Source organism: Crocodylus porosus, unplaced genomic scaffold (assembly GCF_001723895.1).
Source record: "Crocodylus porosus isolate Cpor-Errol unplaced genomic scaffold, CroPor_comp1, whole genome shotgun sequence".
In the NCBI taxonomy this organism is placed as follows: Eukaryota; Metazoa; Chordata; order Crocodylia; family Crocodylidae; genus Crocodylus; species Crocodylus porosus.
In genome coordinates this window covers 38,441,711-38,458,054 of record NW_017728886.1, presented here as the reverse complement: position 1 = coordinate 38,458,054, position 16,344 = coordinate 38,441,711, and the positions used below count along the sequence as shown (strand labels likewise).

The 16,344-nt window shown below is 39.9% G+C and overlaps 1 protein-coding gene across 1 annotated transcript in view; it reads right to left on the bottom strand.

Annotated features, from left to right (window-relative positions):
* ADAM22 (ADAM metallopeptidase domain 22) overlaps positions 1-16,344 on the bottom strand; it is a gene marked incomplete at its 5' end in the record, with an annotated part of 198,603 nt that overhangs the window by 34,857 nt on the left and 147,402 nt on the right. Inside the window, 11 exons of the mRNA XM_019532849.1 lie at positions 1,098-1,115; positions 3,061-3,151; positions 4,242-4,350; positions 5,190-5,358; positions 5,612-5,728; positions 6,340-6,445; positions 7,689-7,752; positions 8,067-8,117; positions 8,350-8,430; positions 11,096-11,188; positions 11,737-11,808. Of these exons, the coding sequence (XP_019388394.1) occupies positions 1,098-1,115; positions 3,061-3,151; positions 4,242-4,350; positions 5,190-5,358; positions 5,612-5,728; positions 6,340-6,445; positions 7,689-7,752; positions 8,067-8,117; positions 8,350-8,430; positions 11,096-11,188; positions 11,737-11,808 (971 nt within the window). The remainder of the gene's footprint in view (positions 1-1,097; positions 1,116-3,060; positions 3,152-4,241; positions 4,351-5,189; positions 5,359-5,611; positions 5,729-6,339; positions 6,446-7,688; positions 7,753-8,066; positions 8,118-8,349; positions 8,431-11,095; positions 11,189-11,736; positions 11,809-16,344) is intronic.

The following is a 16,344-nucleotide window of genomic DNA, read 5'->3' as shown; positions in this document are numbered from 1 at the left end:
AACTTCTGTCTGCACCCTTAGACTGTAAACAGACATCTCATTTGAAGAGGACCTGGTTGATTTGAGTCAAAACCTGGGACAAAAGAGAAGTGGCACTGCCCTTTACACACACAGTCCTTCCAAGTTGCATTGCTGTTCAGTGGCCAGGAACAGCTCACACCCTGACAAGCTTGTCCTTGGAATGACTAGCAATTAACTTGAAAGAGCTGCTATTAACTTACAGACATATGCAACACTGTCCTGGGAAAAAGCACATATATCTTTCATATTTTACAGGTACTTAAAGAGGGAGAAAAGACTGGTATTTCTGTAGGATCATGGGAAAAAAGTCTTTCTTCTGGGAGAAATGAGATGTCTGTTTATATCGGTAGTGGGAAGGGGCCGGTCTATAGCTAGAAATTAACAGAATAGCGAGGGAAGTGGAAGGTGGCACTTTTGGTGAAAGAATGGGTTCTTTCTAGAGTGAGTGGAATTTGCTTGATGGGAAGAGCACTCACATTTGTCTTAAAGTGTTTACTTGAGTCCAGATGAATTTCTGAAAATACCTATATTTGGTTTAGACAGGGGAGGTCAGGATTCTAAACTCACACCTCCTCCTTACAGCTGGGGACCTGAGCATGTCTTTCCAGCTGGGGACCTGAATTTAACTCAAACGCAATTAAATTAAAGTGAGCTCTGGGAATTAATATAACTCAAAGAACTTAGTGAGTATCATGCTTTTATTACTGCTCACGGAACTCAAGAACATCTAAATCTTTGATTAAAAACAGAGCAAAAATATTGTTCTTTTTCATTATTTTTTCAATATTTTACTTGGTAAAATATTAATTCCACTGAAGTAAATGGAAGTGTTGCCATTGACTTCAGCAGAGCCCAGATTTCACTTGCTGTATTGGCAGAAAAAAAGCACTTTCAAATATTTCAGATGTATATTCCTTTATAAAATAATTTCATATATACAGTATAAAGAAACATTGAAGATCATTAGCAAAATATTGTTTTATAAAATGTCAATCCCATCATGGAAAAGGGAAAAATCAAGAAATAACAATTAAAACCTTTCTTGAAGATGAATTCACATTACTTGTATCACATACCTCTGTCTTCTGTAGTTTCTTTCCATAGAAAAGAAAAAGAAATAAGAATGAGTATCCAACATGCACGTATAGTATAAGTCACTTAAGACGCCCTGGATAAGGTAGGCAGTCATTTAAATTCTGCAACTAACACTAGCCCTGCCCAATGCCATTACAATATTAAGGCTCCAATTTAAACCAATTTCAATGCGACTGCTAATACCATGCAGAAACACCTACTTTCAATACCTGTTACCTGTGCTCAGCCTTTGCTTAGCCTCTTGTACCCCATTAAGGCTGATTACATAGAGTGTCTTGTCTCCAACAACAGTCTTGAAATTGACAAAACCCTGTCAGTTTCAGGGCTGTTACTTGTACAGCACTGACAGTGGTTGAACTAGACTAGGACTAGCAAACATCCTGCGTGTTGGGATGCCAGTCAAGCCTGTTAATTGCCACTCAAGCCTGCCATATGTAGCATAGACTATATTTGAGAGAATATCCCTGTAACAATAGGTAAACAATAGGTTAAAAAAGTTAACATAAACAATAGCTAAAAGGGCAGTATAGGCTAAACTGGAATTTGCTTTTTAAATATTCCTAAATAAATCACTTTTGAAACCGAGCACAGACATATTAGTTCAAAACAAATCTGTAGAAATATATTCATAGTCGAGAGTCTGTGTCAATGTATCTATAACTCATGCTGCAATATTTTACTAGTAACCAAAATGTGCTCATTAAGTCTGGAAACATTAGTTTTTTTCTTCAATACATGTTTCTGGGGAAAGTCAATAAAAAGTATTAGCTAAATTATATCCCAAGCTTTGCATTCATTTTTAGAACTGCATTCCAGAGTCCAGACTTTCAGATCTTGCCAAAATCAGGGAATAATATGCACAAATGGCTTGCAGCTGTACATATATTACCCCAATTCATATGCTGTTATATGCATGCTTCTCTACCTGCCCTAATTTACACCAATTTTTACTGGCCAAAGCCCTGTGGGTGAGGAATCAGTGCCCAGGTCTTTGTCCAAGGAAGGGCAAAATCTCCAGACACATACTTGCATCTAAATATTGAGAATTCCAAATATTTAAATGATGCATTAATCACACTGGCATGAGTAAAACTGCACAGCATAACTGAGAATAGTACTAGCTCAATATTCAAATCACTTTGGCACTATTTAATTAATGACATTTGGAACAGTTAAGCCTGGTTTGTGCTGTCAACACCAGTCGAAGAGGCATTTGTATAACCATACTAATCCAAATGCTCATGGTTTTTTTGTAAGTATATATATTAGACCTTAATTTCATAGCAACAAAACAAAAAACACACATGTTGCTTTCCTGACTGGACATTGACCAGAACTACTCCTATTGAAAGAAATTCCGCAAAGGAAGAAAAGTAAAATAGCTCCCTTAAACTTACTGAAATAAGTTCATCTGGCTACTTTAGCCTTGATTTAGCAAAGCACCAAAAACTGAACATGAGATGAAAACCTGATCCTTAATAGTGAGTCAAGTTCATCCTTGTTCAACAACCCCTGCCTAAATTAATTCCAGATTAAGCTGATTAAATGTTAATACCTGTTTAAATTAAGTGCTTTGCTTACTCAGGGTTGTTCTTTCTAAATTTACTTTACCATTACAAAACATGTATTTTAATCAGATTTCATTCCTATACTTCCTTTTGCTAGATATTGAAGTAAAATTGCAATTACTTTTTTCGAACACTGGGTGATTTACCAAATTAAACATATAATAAACCTAGACCAAACATTGTGAACACTAAAATATTTATCTATCTAAAAATCATCTGGAAACATCCAGTTTCTAATTGATCAGCAAATGTATATTTATATAAATTTCAGTATTTTTGTTTGTGCATAGAATATAACTACCTATCAGGTTCACATTTACATCTGAACTTATCTTCAATTTTTTCAAAATGTATTAACGGTGACATTTTTACTTACCTGTAGCCCCATGCTGTTATTCCTAAAACAAGAGCCAACACTAAAATGGTGCCAGCAATAGCCCCTATGATTATATTTGTGCTAACAACACCTGGGAAAAGATGAAAAACAAAAGCAGGATACATAGGAGCTTAAAATAAATATACACAAGCTTGTTCAACATGGGAAACTTATTAATATGATTATATTAATGCTGTTAAATCACTATAATTGTAGCGGTATAACTTCCAGAATAAAAATATCTCTGATTTATCTTGAATCCCCTCCAAAGTGACATAGACAAAAGGTATTGTTTTACATTACCTTTCAAACATGTTAAATGTTTTTAAGGTGGGAGTGTCCATGTGTTAAGATTGGAATAGACAAGCTAAGTACCCTCTAAGCTTCTCAAAGTTACTTCTCTTCAGGAGGCGGTTCTCTTACCTGACGTTAGACAGCTTGTATTGCGGTAATATCAGTCTGTTGACTGTATATTTTTGACTGGCCAAAGATAATAGCAATTTATGAAAAAGCTACATTTTTTGTAGTTTTCTTGACATACTTTTTTTATTGTTTTTGACACATTTCTTACTGGAAAATTTCTGGTTTTTTTCTGTGTATTATATGGATCTATTGGCATTTTTTCCCCATTTTTGACCAATATTTGACCAGTCAATTGACCAAGCTTTATTTAACTGGTCAAATACACAACCCTATCCAACACATTTACATCTGAACTTATTCCAATATGATCTTCTCTTATACACAATCCCAGAGACTAAATAAAAATCAGTTTTCATAACATACTTATCTTATAAGAAATATGAACATGTTCATTTTGTCATATATACCTTTGGTTTTAGTGAGAAAAACATGTGTAAGCTGTGCTGACCTACTCATCTAGAAATGCAGGTTGGGGTAAAACTCTTCTTGTCCTACTTTAATAGGACCCTTTGCATGAATGAGGTGAGCAAAATGGATTCAATTCTACAAGCTTCATTTTCTCCTTTTGAATTCTACAGGAGTCAGGCTGTATAGATTCAGTCTCAGAATCAAAACTTTAATCTTCTCACAATGTGATCATTCTGTTTTGGAAGCAAGGGGTCAGGTTATCTGGATAATGCAACACGTAGCTTTGCTTGCTGAACACTGGCCAGAAGCACACCTACTAAAAGCATTACTAAAAACCATGTGGTACACACCTTTGCTGGTAATATCGTCATCAAAACTTGCAGAACCTTTGAAAAGGGTGCTGCAGTCATCTCCTCCCCAGAGTCGGTCACACACACACTTTATTTCATTGCTGCAAACCTGTAGTTCAAAATGTAACTCAAAATAAAAATCACAAAATAAACTTTTTTAGCATTTGGAATGCATAGCAGGATGAGTTGTGCAGAACCTGTGAGAAAGCCCTGCAAAATTCTGCATGTTTGCCATTTCATTTGGGAGACTGTGCCCCTCAAATTTCTGTTTTCTTAGGATATATGATGAAATGGGTAATTTCAAAGCAAAAAGTGCATTGTTATGGAGTGCAGCAGGGACTAGAAGCTATCAGCTTCCTTTATTCTCAGTCTAAGTCTGTTTTGTCAGAGATCATCTTATAATATGGCAGGGCCCCTGAGCCTGGTCACAAGACAGAGCACTCCTACAAATTCAATGTCTCTGCACCTGGCACAGGAACTAAGTACAGTATAGGTGAATGAACTGAAAGCTCTGCACATCACAGGAACTCTTCTGACAAAATACAGCTGCCTATGGGATTTTGGGGTGCCAACAGATTACAAAAGTTTAAAAATATGGAAAAGAATCTGGAACTATTCATGTTAACATTTAACAGACTTAGAAGGTCTCAAGTGAATTATCTAAGGAAAGATAAACCAAGCCAAAGGAAAAGATGAAAAGAATTAATAGACCTTGTGTAATAATACTAATACTTAGCATAACCTGCACCTTAACTGCCTTGACTCTCCTGTATTTATTAACTCTATATTTGATACTCTCTTGAAAAGCTGACTTCGGAAAAGAACTTGCACCAGCAACAATTCTGGTTAATTTCTGTGTAAATTAACTATCTAGTAAAGTAAATAAAATTAGATGCAATCAGTCAGGGCAGTAGATATGCAAAAGGGCTAAAGAATGTGGAAACATACACCATGTCCTGAGCAAATTTTGCCTTCTGCAGTGCCTGGGCAGGTGCTGAAGTTGAAGTTGTCAGTGGGTAGACATCTGTGCTCCAAACACATCATGTTGGTCCCACACGGTGTTCCATCCTCTACGTAGCCAAGGTCTGTCTCTTCATCTAGCTTAACATGGCCACCGCTGCAAAACAAACAAAAAAAAAAAGGTCTCTATTTCACTACAGAACGAGCATAGAAATTTCTCCAGCACAAGCTGCCCCACAATTGCCTGATAACATGCCTCAGTGCTAACTTGGAAGGAAGGCACTAGTAAGCAATTTACTTAACAGTTTGCATGTTTTGGGTTTTTTTTTTTAAGGAGACTGTATTTTTAAGGAGGGCAGTTGGAAGGGTGATACCTTCCCTTTTCTATTTTATTGGGTTTTAAGAATTACCTGCAGTTATAGATTTTTCCCAGCTGTACGACTGAAGACGTGATTTCACCATCAAGTTCTCCAAGTCTTGGCACACTTGAGATATTGGAGCATAGAAGATAGCCACAAAGCACATCTCTGTGTTGGGAGATTAGACACATTCACTCAAAGAAAAAAAAGCCACAAACACCCCAAACAATTAAACACTTTTTTCAGTGGGTCCAATTCTATATGGCCTTCCCCTTGGCAATGTCAGTTATGCCTGTACAAAGTATATGCTAATGTCTAAATTCAAAATAGTGGCATTTTGCACCAGTTTTATATAGGTATAAGTGATGTTGGAAAATGCAAACCAGCAGTGAGTCAGGCCCAGCAAGCCTTGAGTATAGTGGAAAGCAAATGAGAAATATAATATGCCATATTTTGGAGCACTTCAGTAACCTAGGGTTTGGAGGGTCTGACACATCTGAGACCTGTGCTAAGTTACAGCACCTTCTACTGCTTCTACAGGTTGTTCATGTGCATGTGGTAGCTGAGACTCCCTGGAGCCAATACAAGCTAACAGATTCTGCCACAGTGCCTGGGGATCATCAGAAGACAGTCATATTCCTCATTTCCTAAGCCAGGGGACTTCTCATCCATCTGGTCTCATGGCAGAAAGTGGCTCCAAAAACTAAGTAAAGAACAGCCAGTTGTGGGGAGGGGGGATGTCACGCAAGTTGCTTTCTAAACAGAGTAGATGAACTTACTGTTTGTTGCACTGTATCCAAGTGTCCTTGTCTCTGCCACAGTTGCCCTTTTCAGTCCCTTCAATATTCAGTTTCTCATAGCAGTACCTATCAGCAGCTGTCACTTCTAAAATCAGAAAACAATTTCCTTCTAATAACATGGGGGAAATTTTGAAGCTCAAAAGCTTTTAGAGAGAAGGTCTTAAAACAAATCATAAATAATACACTATTTTATTCTAAAGATATTGGCTTTCATTCTCTCTTTAAGAACTTCCTCATTCCAAAGCTTATTTAGAAGTTAGGAACAGCTTTCTAAAGGAAGAATAATTTTTTGAGCCTGGAAAGTATTTTGGGGGAAAACATCTGGAGTTATAACCACCTAACTTACAACTCTGAATATTTCCAAGGAACCCAGTTCAGACAAGTTAGGAAATAACTCCAAAACCTGGGCCAAAACTCCGATATAACTTTAAAAATATATAACTGATTATCCTGCCTTTCCTTAACGTACCTGCCTTGATATTTCCAAATGCACACATGCATACACACACACACACACTTTCTCTTTCTCTCTCTCTCTCTCTGATTAGTCTGTAAAGTAGGAATACTGAAAAAGTCTGTGATTGACCTTTTCTTGAGGATATTTCCCACTACACATGAATCTTGTTTTCTTGAGGTGCAGGTTAAAGCAGATTAAAACTAAAAGTAGCATGCCTGCATGCAAAGTTGCATTGGTTTATCTAAGTTGATTTTTCAACTGCTTTAAATTAAACTGATGAAAAGATAAGCCATAATTCCAACACAAAAGAACAAACAGATTGGAACCAAAGAAATCAACATTCAATTAAGTAAAATCTTAATAGGAAGGCTCAGAACTTCTCCTAAACTGGTACTAGGGAAAGACAGTACACTGAAGTACAATGCTCTCTACAGAATAGATACTCTTTTTTACCTCTTCTGAAAAATATATGAATCAACACCTTGGACAGTGTTAACTATTTGGAAATATGGCAGTCATGATGCAGAGTCTTCAATGGTCAGGGAAAGAAATGCAAGAAGGAAGGGGACACATTCTCACTTTCTTACATCAAGTAGAAAAGAATCATTCTAAAAGTTTGACAGGTAGAACCCAGTGGGCCCTGGTCAAATGGTAGAGAAAGAAAAAGTTCCAAAGTACACATTCCAAAGTTTCCGTTTTTTATATGGAGCCCAGTTTCATAGTAAATACTTCTTATCGCATATAATCCCTGTTAATTTTAACTGCCTTTAATAATTCCAAACATATGCATTGCTGCAGTGGTTACCAAATATCTAGATATTTCAACCTGGATCAATGAATATCAGCTTAGAACCATTAACACCTTACTCACTTTCACCCCAGATGTATTTACACTGCCGGTCCCTGGTTTTACATCTTCCTCCAAAACAAATACCCTAAAGAAAAAGAGAAAATACAAAACTAACTTGAAAGTTTTCTACCATTGTCACAACTGGGTCAGATATACTTTCAGTATAGGAAGTACTGTCATTCAATCTGTTTTGCAATATGTGATGGAAATGCTAACTAACACATAACAGTTCTGTTTTCTAGATCATTCATTCATAATATGAAAATCCAAAGCTAGCACTAGCTAGTTCATCAAAATTGACATCTATTGACTTCAAACGATCTCAAATTGGCACTTATCTAAATGTGTCTTTATCTATAAATATAATACAAATGGTACTCAAATCAAAATAATAATTACCTGTTTGTTATCACATGAGTATCCATCCATTTTGTGAATATTGGGAGAACACTAGAGAAAGAGAAAATAACCAATAGTTTATCCAGAGAGTGATGTTTTAAGAGTGGTTCATAAAACCAATTTGTAAAAATAAGGAATTACTGGTATTTCTAAACTTACTTCAGCACCACTTTTTTCTCCCTGAAACACAGAGTATTTTATACAGCTCTCTGTTCAATTACCAGATCATAAGGTGGCACATGTATTGCACTTGGTCATTGTGGCAAGAAATTTAAAATATTACCTGACTCGAGTTTCCTGTGCAGCTTTCTGGAATGTCACAATCATTTACTGCTTCCCGACACAAAACTCCTTTAGCTTCAAACTAAAACAAGTATTGACAAACAGCTTCTTAGTATTATAGAACATAGTTTTCATACCCTATTTTCCAAGAGTATTAATTTAAAAAAAGTTGGTAAATTTTCAGTTGTTTGTTGAAGTAGAATGTACCCATGTTGGTTCTACTCAGTTTAAAGTGCACATATATCAAGAATTTCAGACATTTAATGGTCTCTGCTATTATTATTGTATCTGAGCACCTCACACACTTAAATGTATTTATCCTCACAACATCCCTCTGAAGTAGGGAAGTGCAATCATTCCTATTTTATAGATGGGAAACTGAAACATAGAGGAACCAAAGATAGGACAATCTATGGAGGAATGGGATATTGGAGCAGAGCCTCAAATCAGTGTCTTAACCACAGGCACACATTTAATAATTCTGATTTCCTCTAAAATGCATTTCCCAAGATTTGAACTCAAAGCTCTTTGGTGCCATAAAGGCAAGTCAGCCTCTAAGCCACCAAGTCATTTACACCTACAGAATAGGAAGTGTAGTTTTGTAAATACAGCATTGGACTTGGACTTGGGACTTCTGCCATTCTATTTCTGCGTCTATCACTGGGCTGCTGGTTGATGCTGGACAAGTCACTTATACTTTCTGTGACCCTTTCCCCATCTGTAAAATGAAGACAGTGATACAGACCTCATCTGTAAAGTGCTTCAAAACCAGTGGAAGAAAACCAGTATAGCAAGTGAGGTATTATTTTTTTTATTACTTAATTTCACTATCATGATGTAAATCAGGGCAGAAATCAGTCCAAAATAACGCTAGATTCCACATTCGTTCTAGCACATCTGACTTCTAGCATATTGAGATGATTAAGGCTGAGAAATTCAGCAATGACAACCTGTACAGGTCTTATCTCTGAACAAGCATGTCTTCCTAAAAGCACTGTGACCCAGAAGAGGAGGATGGCATAAGGCTCTCGGCCTTGAGGGTAACATTTGGCTTTTGCTCAGGGATACTCTAAAGCAGCCATACTGCATCATTTCCATGATTTAGCATAAACTGAGCAGAAGCAAATGGCCAGGATGCACTTGTCAGCAGCAGTCCTGGGAGTAACACAGAGATGTTGCAAACAAGTCCCTCCTGACTTAAGAGCATAAGGCCTTGTTTACATAAAAAGCTGCTGGAAATTAACTTCATGTGTAGACATCCTTATTCCTGACTAAGAGCACCTATTCGTATTTGGCTTAACCTACTTTCACAACTCCATGTATAGACAAGTCCTTAATCTCATTTCCAAAACTGATTTAGGCATCTGGTAGCGTAAGTCTCATTGCAAGTCAGTGGTGCTTAGTGGCAGTTAAAAGGACCACACTGTGCATTAGAAGAGCATCAACATTGTTTTCAGCATTTCACAGAGCAAAAAAAAATAGGAGTGAAAATCAGAGTGGTTTATTAAAGTGGTGTTTAACTATGCCAATGATTGTCAACCAGAGTACCACTAGGCACTGAATGCCTTCAGATCCTTTCAAGGGTGCTGCAGGGTGCCACGCAATGTTAGCACTGCTAACATAATATTATTTACAAGATAAAACCTGATATTTCAAATAGGAATTCACAGTGTTAAAACCATTCTGACCCATTGTGAATTTTATGAGTTGTTTACAACAGAAGAACTGGTCTATTATTTTTATGTAGTCAAAAATAAGTAAAAACTAAGAGTTGACATTTCTGAGGGGTGTCTTGAGTCTAACAAAGAGTGCCTTGAGTCTCTCTAGGGTTGCCTGGACCGTAAGAAAATTGAGAACCACTGAACTAGACAGTCAGACTGCCTTAGGTCTATTACCACCCATTTACTGATATCTTAGTATAAAGGGTGTATAAGCTGCTGCATCTTACATGGGGTCCAAAGCCCATTAAATTAAATAGAAAGATTCCCCAAGTGCTCAACAGGCTTTGGCTAAACCCTGTAAGAAGATGCCAGTAGAAGGCAGAAACTAGAGTAAGGGCAGGCTTTCTTTCACTTGCATATTCTTCAGTGTTCCTTCTGGTTACTTTTTCAGTATACCTGAGACCTTCAGCTCAGTAGAGTGAGGCATAAGGAGATGTATAAAGTTCCATGTTGATAAAATGTCAGAGAGTTCAAATAAGTTAATATAAGCGAGCCCAGAGGAAACCAAGCTCATCAAAGAGGCCTGAGGTTATGAGAAGGTATAAATTATGCTCATGTATACCACATCCATTCTTAGATTCACCTCAGAATTTGGCTACACTCCCTACTCCAAGTAGTTCATAATCTTAAAACAAAAGGCTCAGACCTAGATTAAACAGTTTTCAATAAATTTTAAAGGGCAAGCTTTCAGAAAGGAAGGCAGCTGCAGTTGTGTTGTTGTGCATGTACAATTTCTCCCATAGGCCATGTCTGCACAACTACTGCGCAGTAGGGTTGGGGGCATTAACCATGACGTGACTGCAACGAGCTACTGCACAGCAGCTTCAGAAAAAAAAAAGACATGGGAATGCTACTGCAGTAATGCTGGTTATTGCGTAGTCATTTAGTACTTGGTTACGCAGTAAAGTACTAAATGACTGCGCAGTAACAACTGCGCAGTCTGCCACTCATGTACACATGGCCATAATCACATCCATTTAATATTAAATAATTTGCAGCACATTTCTTTAAATATACTGTACTTACCAGACACTTCCTACAGCAAAGTCCATTACTGCACTGTGAGCCTGCAGTCAGTGTGCATGTGTTACAGCATTCTCCTCCTTCAATGGCACACTCCTAAGGAACACATATGCTGATAATATTACACAGAAAAGCAGATTGCTGCAAGAACTCTCATATCCATTATTGTCACCAGGTACTTTTAAACTGGAATAGATTTTAACCAGGTCGGGAATGCAACTAAATATTCACATTATGGATGCAGTTAAAGTTAGCATTTCCATATGGTGAAAATAATTGTAATACTCATGTGGTATCTATTGCCAAATGCAGATATTTTAGACATAACCTCTGTAAGCTCTTGATTGACTAATACTGTTTCCCCAATACCAAAAGTAATCTTTTCAGGACTGATTCTACACATCTTACTATTTTAATATATATTTTATAGAGTGATGGAATCTAAGTTACAACCAGCTTGGGTCCCACTGAGCATAGCTTTGTACAAACACATAATTAATTAAAGCTTCTACTTCCAAGATATGTTCATCCCTACATTCTGTGTTTTTCCCTCCTGTTTAATGCCAAAGGGAGTTACGTATGGCAACTGGACTCAGGGTGAACCCTGATACTGAAAGTACCAACCCACAAGACACTACACTTACTGCAACAGTACCACAATCACATTCTTCTCCATCTTCTACAAAGCCATTGCCACATTCAGGAGGATCGAGAAGCTATAGGGAAGAAATTAACAAAAAAACCAAAATGTTACAAACTTCTTCTAAGATTCCAAGTGAACTTCCCAACTATTAATTCTGTACAACATGTATTTCAATCGGGACTTCAATTAAATTAAACAGAGAGGTTTTTCATAGTTTGGGAGCAATCTTAATAGTATTTATTTAGAAAAAGAAAGCTAACTTGTTGGAAGAAGGGGAATTACCCAGTGAAGTAAAATAGCAGTCCAGCAGTTATTTTGTATCATTTAGGTGAGGGTACTAGTTTTGTAGATAAAATCATAAAAAGTTAGAGTTGGAAGGGACCTCAGAAGGGAAGGGACATCTAGTCCAACCCCCTGCTCAAAGCAGGACCAACCCCAAATAGATCATCCCAGCCAAGGCTTTGCCTAGCCAGGTTTTGGAAACCCTCAAGGATGGTGTTTCCACCACTTCTCTGGGTAACCTGTTCCAGTGTTTTACTGGAGAGAAACACTAGTTCCTCTCCTCCTACTGAGAAAATTCTTCCAAATATGTAATTTAAACTTCCCTTGCTGCAACATGAGACCATTGGCTCCTTGTTCTATCATCTGTCATCACTGAGAATAGCCTAGCTCCATCCTCTTTCTAACCCCCCCACAGGTAGTTGAAGGCTGCTATTAAGTCTCTTCTCAGTCTTTTCTGTAGAGTAAATAAACTCAGTTCCCCCAATCTATCCTCATAAGTCATGTCCCTCATACTCCTCACCATTTTTGTTGCCCTCCACTGGAGTCTCTCCAATTTGCCCACATCCTTTCTGTAGTGGGAGGCCCAAAACTGAACACACTACTACAGATGTGGCCTCACCAGTGCTGAATAAAGGGGAATAATCACTTCCCTTGACCTACTCGCAACACACCTAACAATGCAGCCCAGTATCCTGTTAGCTTTCTTGGCAACTAGGGCACACTGCTGGCTCATATTCAGTTTATTGTCTACTGTAACCCACAGGTCCTTTTTTGCAGAGCTGCTGCCCGGACAGTCAGCCCCCAGCCTGTACCGGTGCATGAGATTGTTCCATCCTAAGTGCAGGACTTTGAACTTGTTCTTGTTAAACCTCATGAGATTCCTTTTGGCACAATCTTCTAATTTGTCTAGGTCACTCCAAATCCTAGCCCTACTTTTCAGCATATCTACTACTCCCCACAGCATGGTGTCATCTGCAAGCTTGCTGAGGGTGCACTCTATGTCATCTTCCAGGTCGTTTATGAAGACATTGAACAAAACTGGCCCCAGGACTGACCCCTGGGGAACTCCACTTGATACTGGCTGCCGACTAGACATTGAGCCATTGATTACTACTCTCTGAGCCCGATGCTCCAGCCAGGTTTCTATCCGCCTTACAGTCCATTCATCCAGCCCATACTTCCTTAGCTTGCCTGCAAGAAGGTTGTGGGAGACTGTATCAAAAGCCTTGCTAAAATCAAGATAGACCATGCCCACTGGTCTCCCTGCATTCACAGAGCCAGTCACCTCATCATAGAAGAGAATCAAGTTGCTCTGGCATGACTTGCCCTTGGTGAATCCATGCTGACTCTTCCTAATCACCCTTTTCTCCTCCAAGTGCTTAGACATGGATTCCTTGAGGATCTGATCCATGATTTGTCCAGGGACTGAGGTAAGGTTGACTGGTCTGTAATTCCCTGGATTCTCTTTTTCCCTTTCTTAAATATGGGCACTGTTTGCCCAAAATCAATCATCCAGGACCTCTCCTGATTACCATGAGCTTTCAAAGATGATGGTCCAATGGCTCTGCAATCACATCAGCCAACTCCCTCAGCGCCCTTGGGTGCATCCCATCTAGACCCATGGACTTGTACACATCCTGCTTTTTTAGTAAGTAGTCCATAATCTGTTCTTTTACCACTGAGGGCTGCTCATCTCCTTTCCAAACTGTGCTGCCCAATGCAGTAGTCTGGGAGCTGCCCTTGCCTGTGAAGATTGAGGCAAAAAAGGCATTGAGCACTTCAGCTTTTTCTGCATCCTCTATCACATAGTTTGTTAACCTGTGGTACATGTACCTCTGGGGGTATGTGAGACACAGGCAGGGGGTACGCGGGTACCTCAACACTCTCTCTCTCTCTCCCTCACCCCTTCCTCCTCTCAAAACTACAGCAAAAAATGTGGTACGCCACGCACTGCACGGCGCTTTAAATTCCCCAGTAGTAATTTGGCATTCAGCCCTCCTAGCTTTGGCCAACATCACCTCTGGCTGTGGTACATACTCAAGTTGTGCACCCCTGGTGTAAAAGGTGGCAACCCTACCCACACCAGATTAGACATTTGTCAAATCGCAGCCTTATATACACAGCCCTTCTTCCAACATATGGCACAGTTTAGTCTGTTAATATAAAATCCCCTGGAAAATGGAGTGTTGGGGTACTTATTAACATTTTCAGAAGTTAGGGGGTACTTGCTACTTAAAAGGTTGAGAAACACTGCTCTATCACAATGATATGATTTTAGCTGAAATAGATTTCATAGACATTAGGGCTGGAAGGGATCTCATGAACTCACTGGATCCAGCCCCCTACCCAAGGGGCAGGAAGTCAGCTGGGGTCATATGACTCCAGCAAGATAAGCGTCCAAACATTTCTTAAAGGTATCCAGAGTAGGTGCTTGCACCACTTCTGTGCGGAGTTTATTCCAGACTCTGGAGACTCAGATGGTAAAGAAGGCCAGTACCAGATCCAGCAGCACCTTATTTCTTGTTGGCACATAGACTCCTTGAGTCAAATAGAGCTTGTCAGTGCAAGTGAGGAAGCTTCACAACTGATCGGATTTGGCTGAACGTTCTTCCCACAAGATGTCAGGGTGTTTGAAATGACCAATGATGACCATGACCAAAAGTGTGCAGCCTATGTCAGTTCCCTAGAGAACTCATGGCTAAGATCTTCCTCCTGGTTAGGAGGTCCATAATAGACTACTACAGTTATATCCACCCTCACCACGTTCTCCCTGTATTCTAACCTACAGGGTCTCAAGTTGCCCTCCTTGGGCACCAATCTCTGCTTGTAGGAAAGCATACTGCTCCTTCACATAGAGAGCTACACCAATGCCTTTCCTTGCAACAGGATCCCTCCTGTACAAAGTATAGCCATCAATACCTGTGGTCCAGTCATAGGTGGAGTCCCTCCAGGTCTCTGTTATCCGTATGAGATCATATTCATTTTTACTTAGCAGAATGGCCAGTTCCTCCTGTTCGTTCCCCATGCTCCTGGCATTTGTGTACAAGCAGCTAAGCCTGCCATCGGAAGCCCTGGGCTTCCCTGTCCTCTTAGCAGAGTCCCACCCTTGGGCTGGGGTAGGAGCGATTCCCTTATGTTACCTGACCTGCTGATTCATGGTTATCACTTCCAGGGCTTGCACTAGTGATTGTCTGCCTGTCCCTCACTGAGCTTAGTTTAAAGCCCTATCAAACAGGTCAGCCATTCTGGCCGAAAACAGCTTCTTTCCCCTCGGAGTGAGGTAGAGGCCATCCCTTCCCAATAAACTGCTGCTTCTCTCTCTCAAGTGCAGACTGATAGAAGAAGCCAAAGCCCTTGGGATGGCACCAGCGCCACAGTCGTCTGTTGACTTCTTCAGTACATTTCTCCCTCCTACGTCAGTGATCCATAACCAGAAGGATCGAGGAGCAAATTATCTGTACCCCAGCCCTCTAAGCCCAGCCCCAGAGCCCTATAGTCACTCATGACCAACCAGCATTGCTCTGAGCCAGGCCCACATGGATGAGAAGCATGGGGTAGTAGTCAGAGGGCCAGATGAGTTTAGGAATCCTCTCTGCCACATCCTGAATATGGGTCCCTGGGAGATAGCACATCTCATGGGCCAGGGGGTCAAGGCAGCAGATCACTCCCTCTGTCCCTCTCAGGAGGGAGTCACCCACCATGACCACGCTGCGTCTCCTCCTAGGGATGACAGCTGGATGCCTCCCCTCATCTACTGCTTGTGCTTCTGCTGATGTCTCTGCTGGTGGTGTGAGAGGTGCGAACCTGTTGCTCAGTTCCAAGGGAAAAGTGACCTGGTACTGCATATCTTGGGACCCGAGACAACCATCTTCCAAGCATCCCTTGAGCATAGCTCCTGGTTGATCTTCCTGTTCTCTATCTTCATGCAGTTGGGCATCCGTGCTTTTCTCTCTTTGTTCTTCAGAAAAGCCTGACTGTAGTAGTCATCAGTCTTCTGCTAATGGCCCTGATGGCACAAAGCCTGCCTACATGGGACTGGAGCTCAGTCAGCTGGGACTCCAGGGACCTCACTAAGGAGCATACGCTACAGGTGGGAGTGACCTTGCTCCCATTCCCAGCTGCTGGTAGCCATGCCAGGCAGCCGCCACAGCCCAAAGTCAAGGGCTCTGTCTGGGTGCAGGTCTCAATCACTATCAGAAATTTAAAGTATGACAAGAAATGACATTTTTTTTTAATTATGATATTTTTAAATGAACATGAAGATCTACATTTGGTTTTGCCATCATATGTTTTGCCCTTACAGTATGAAACTAGAGACAGGCCTGTT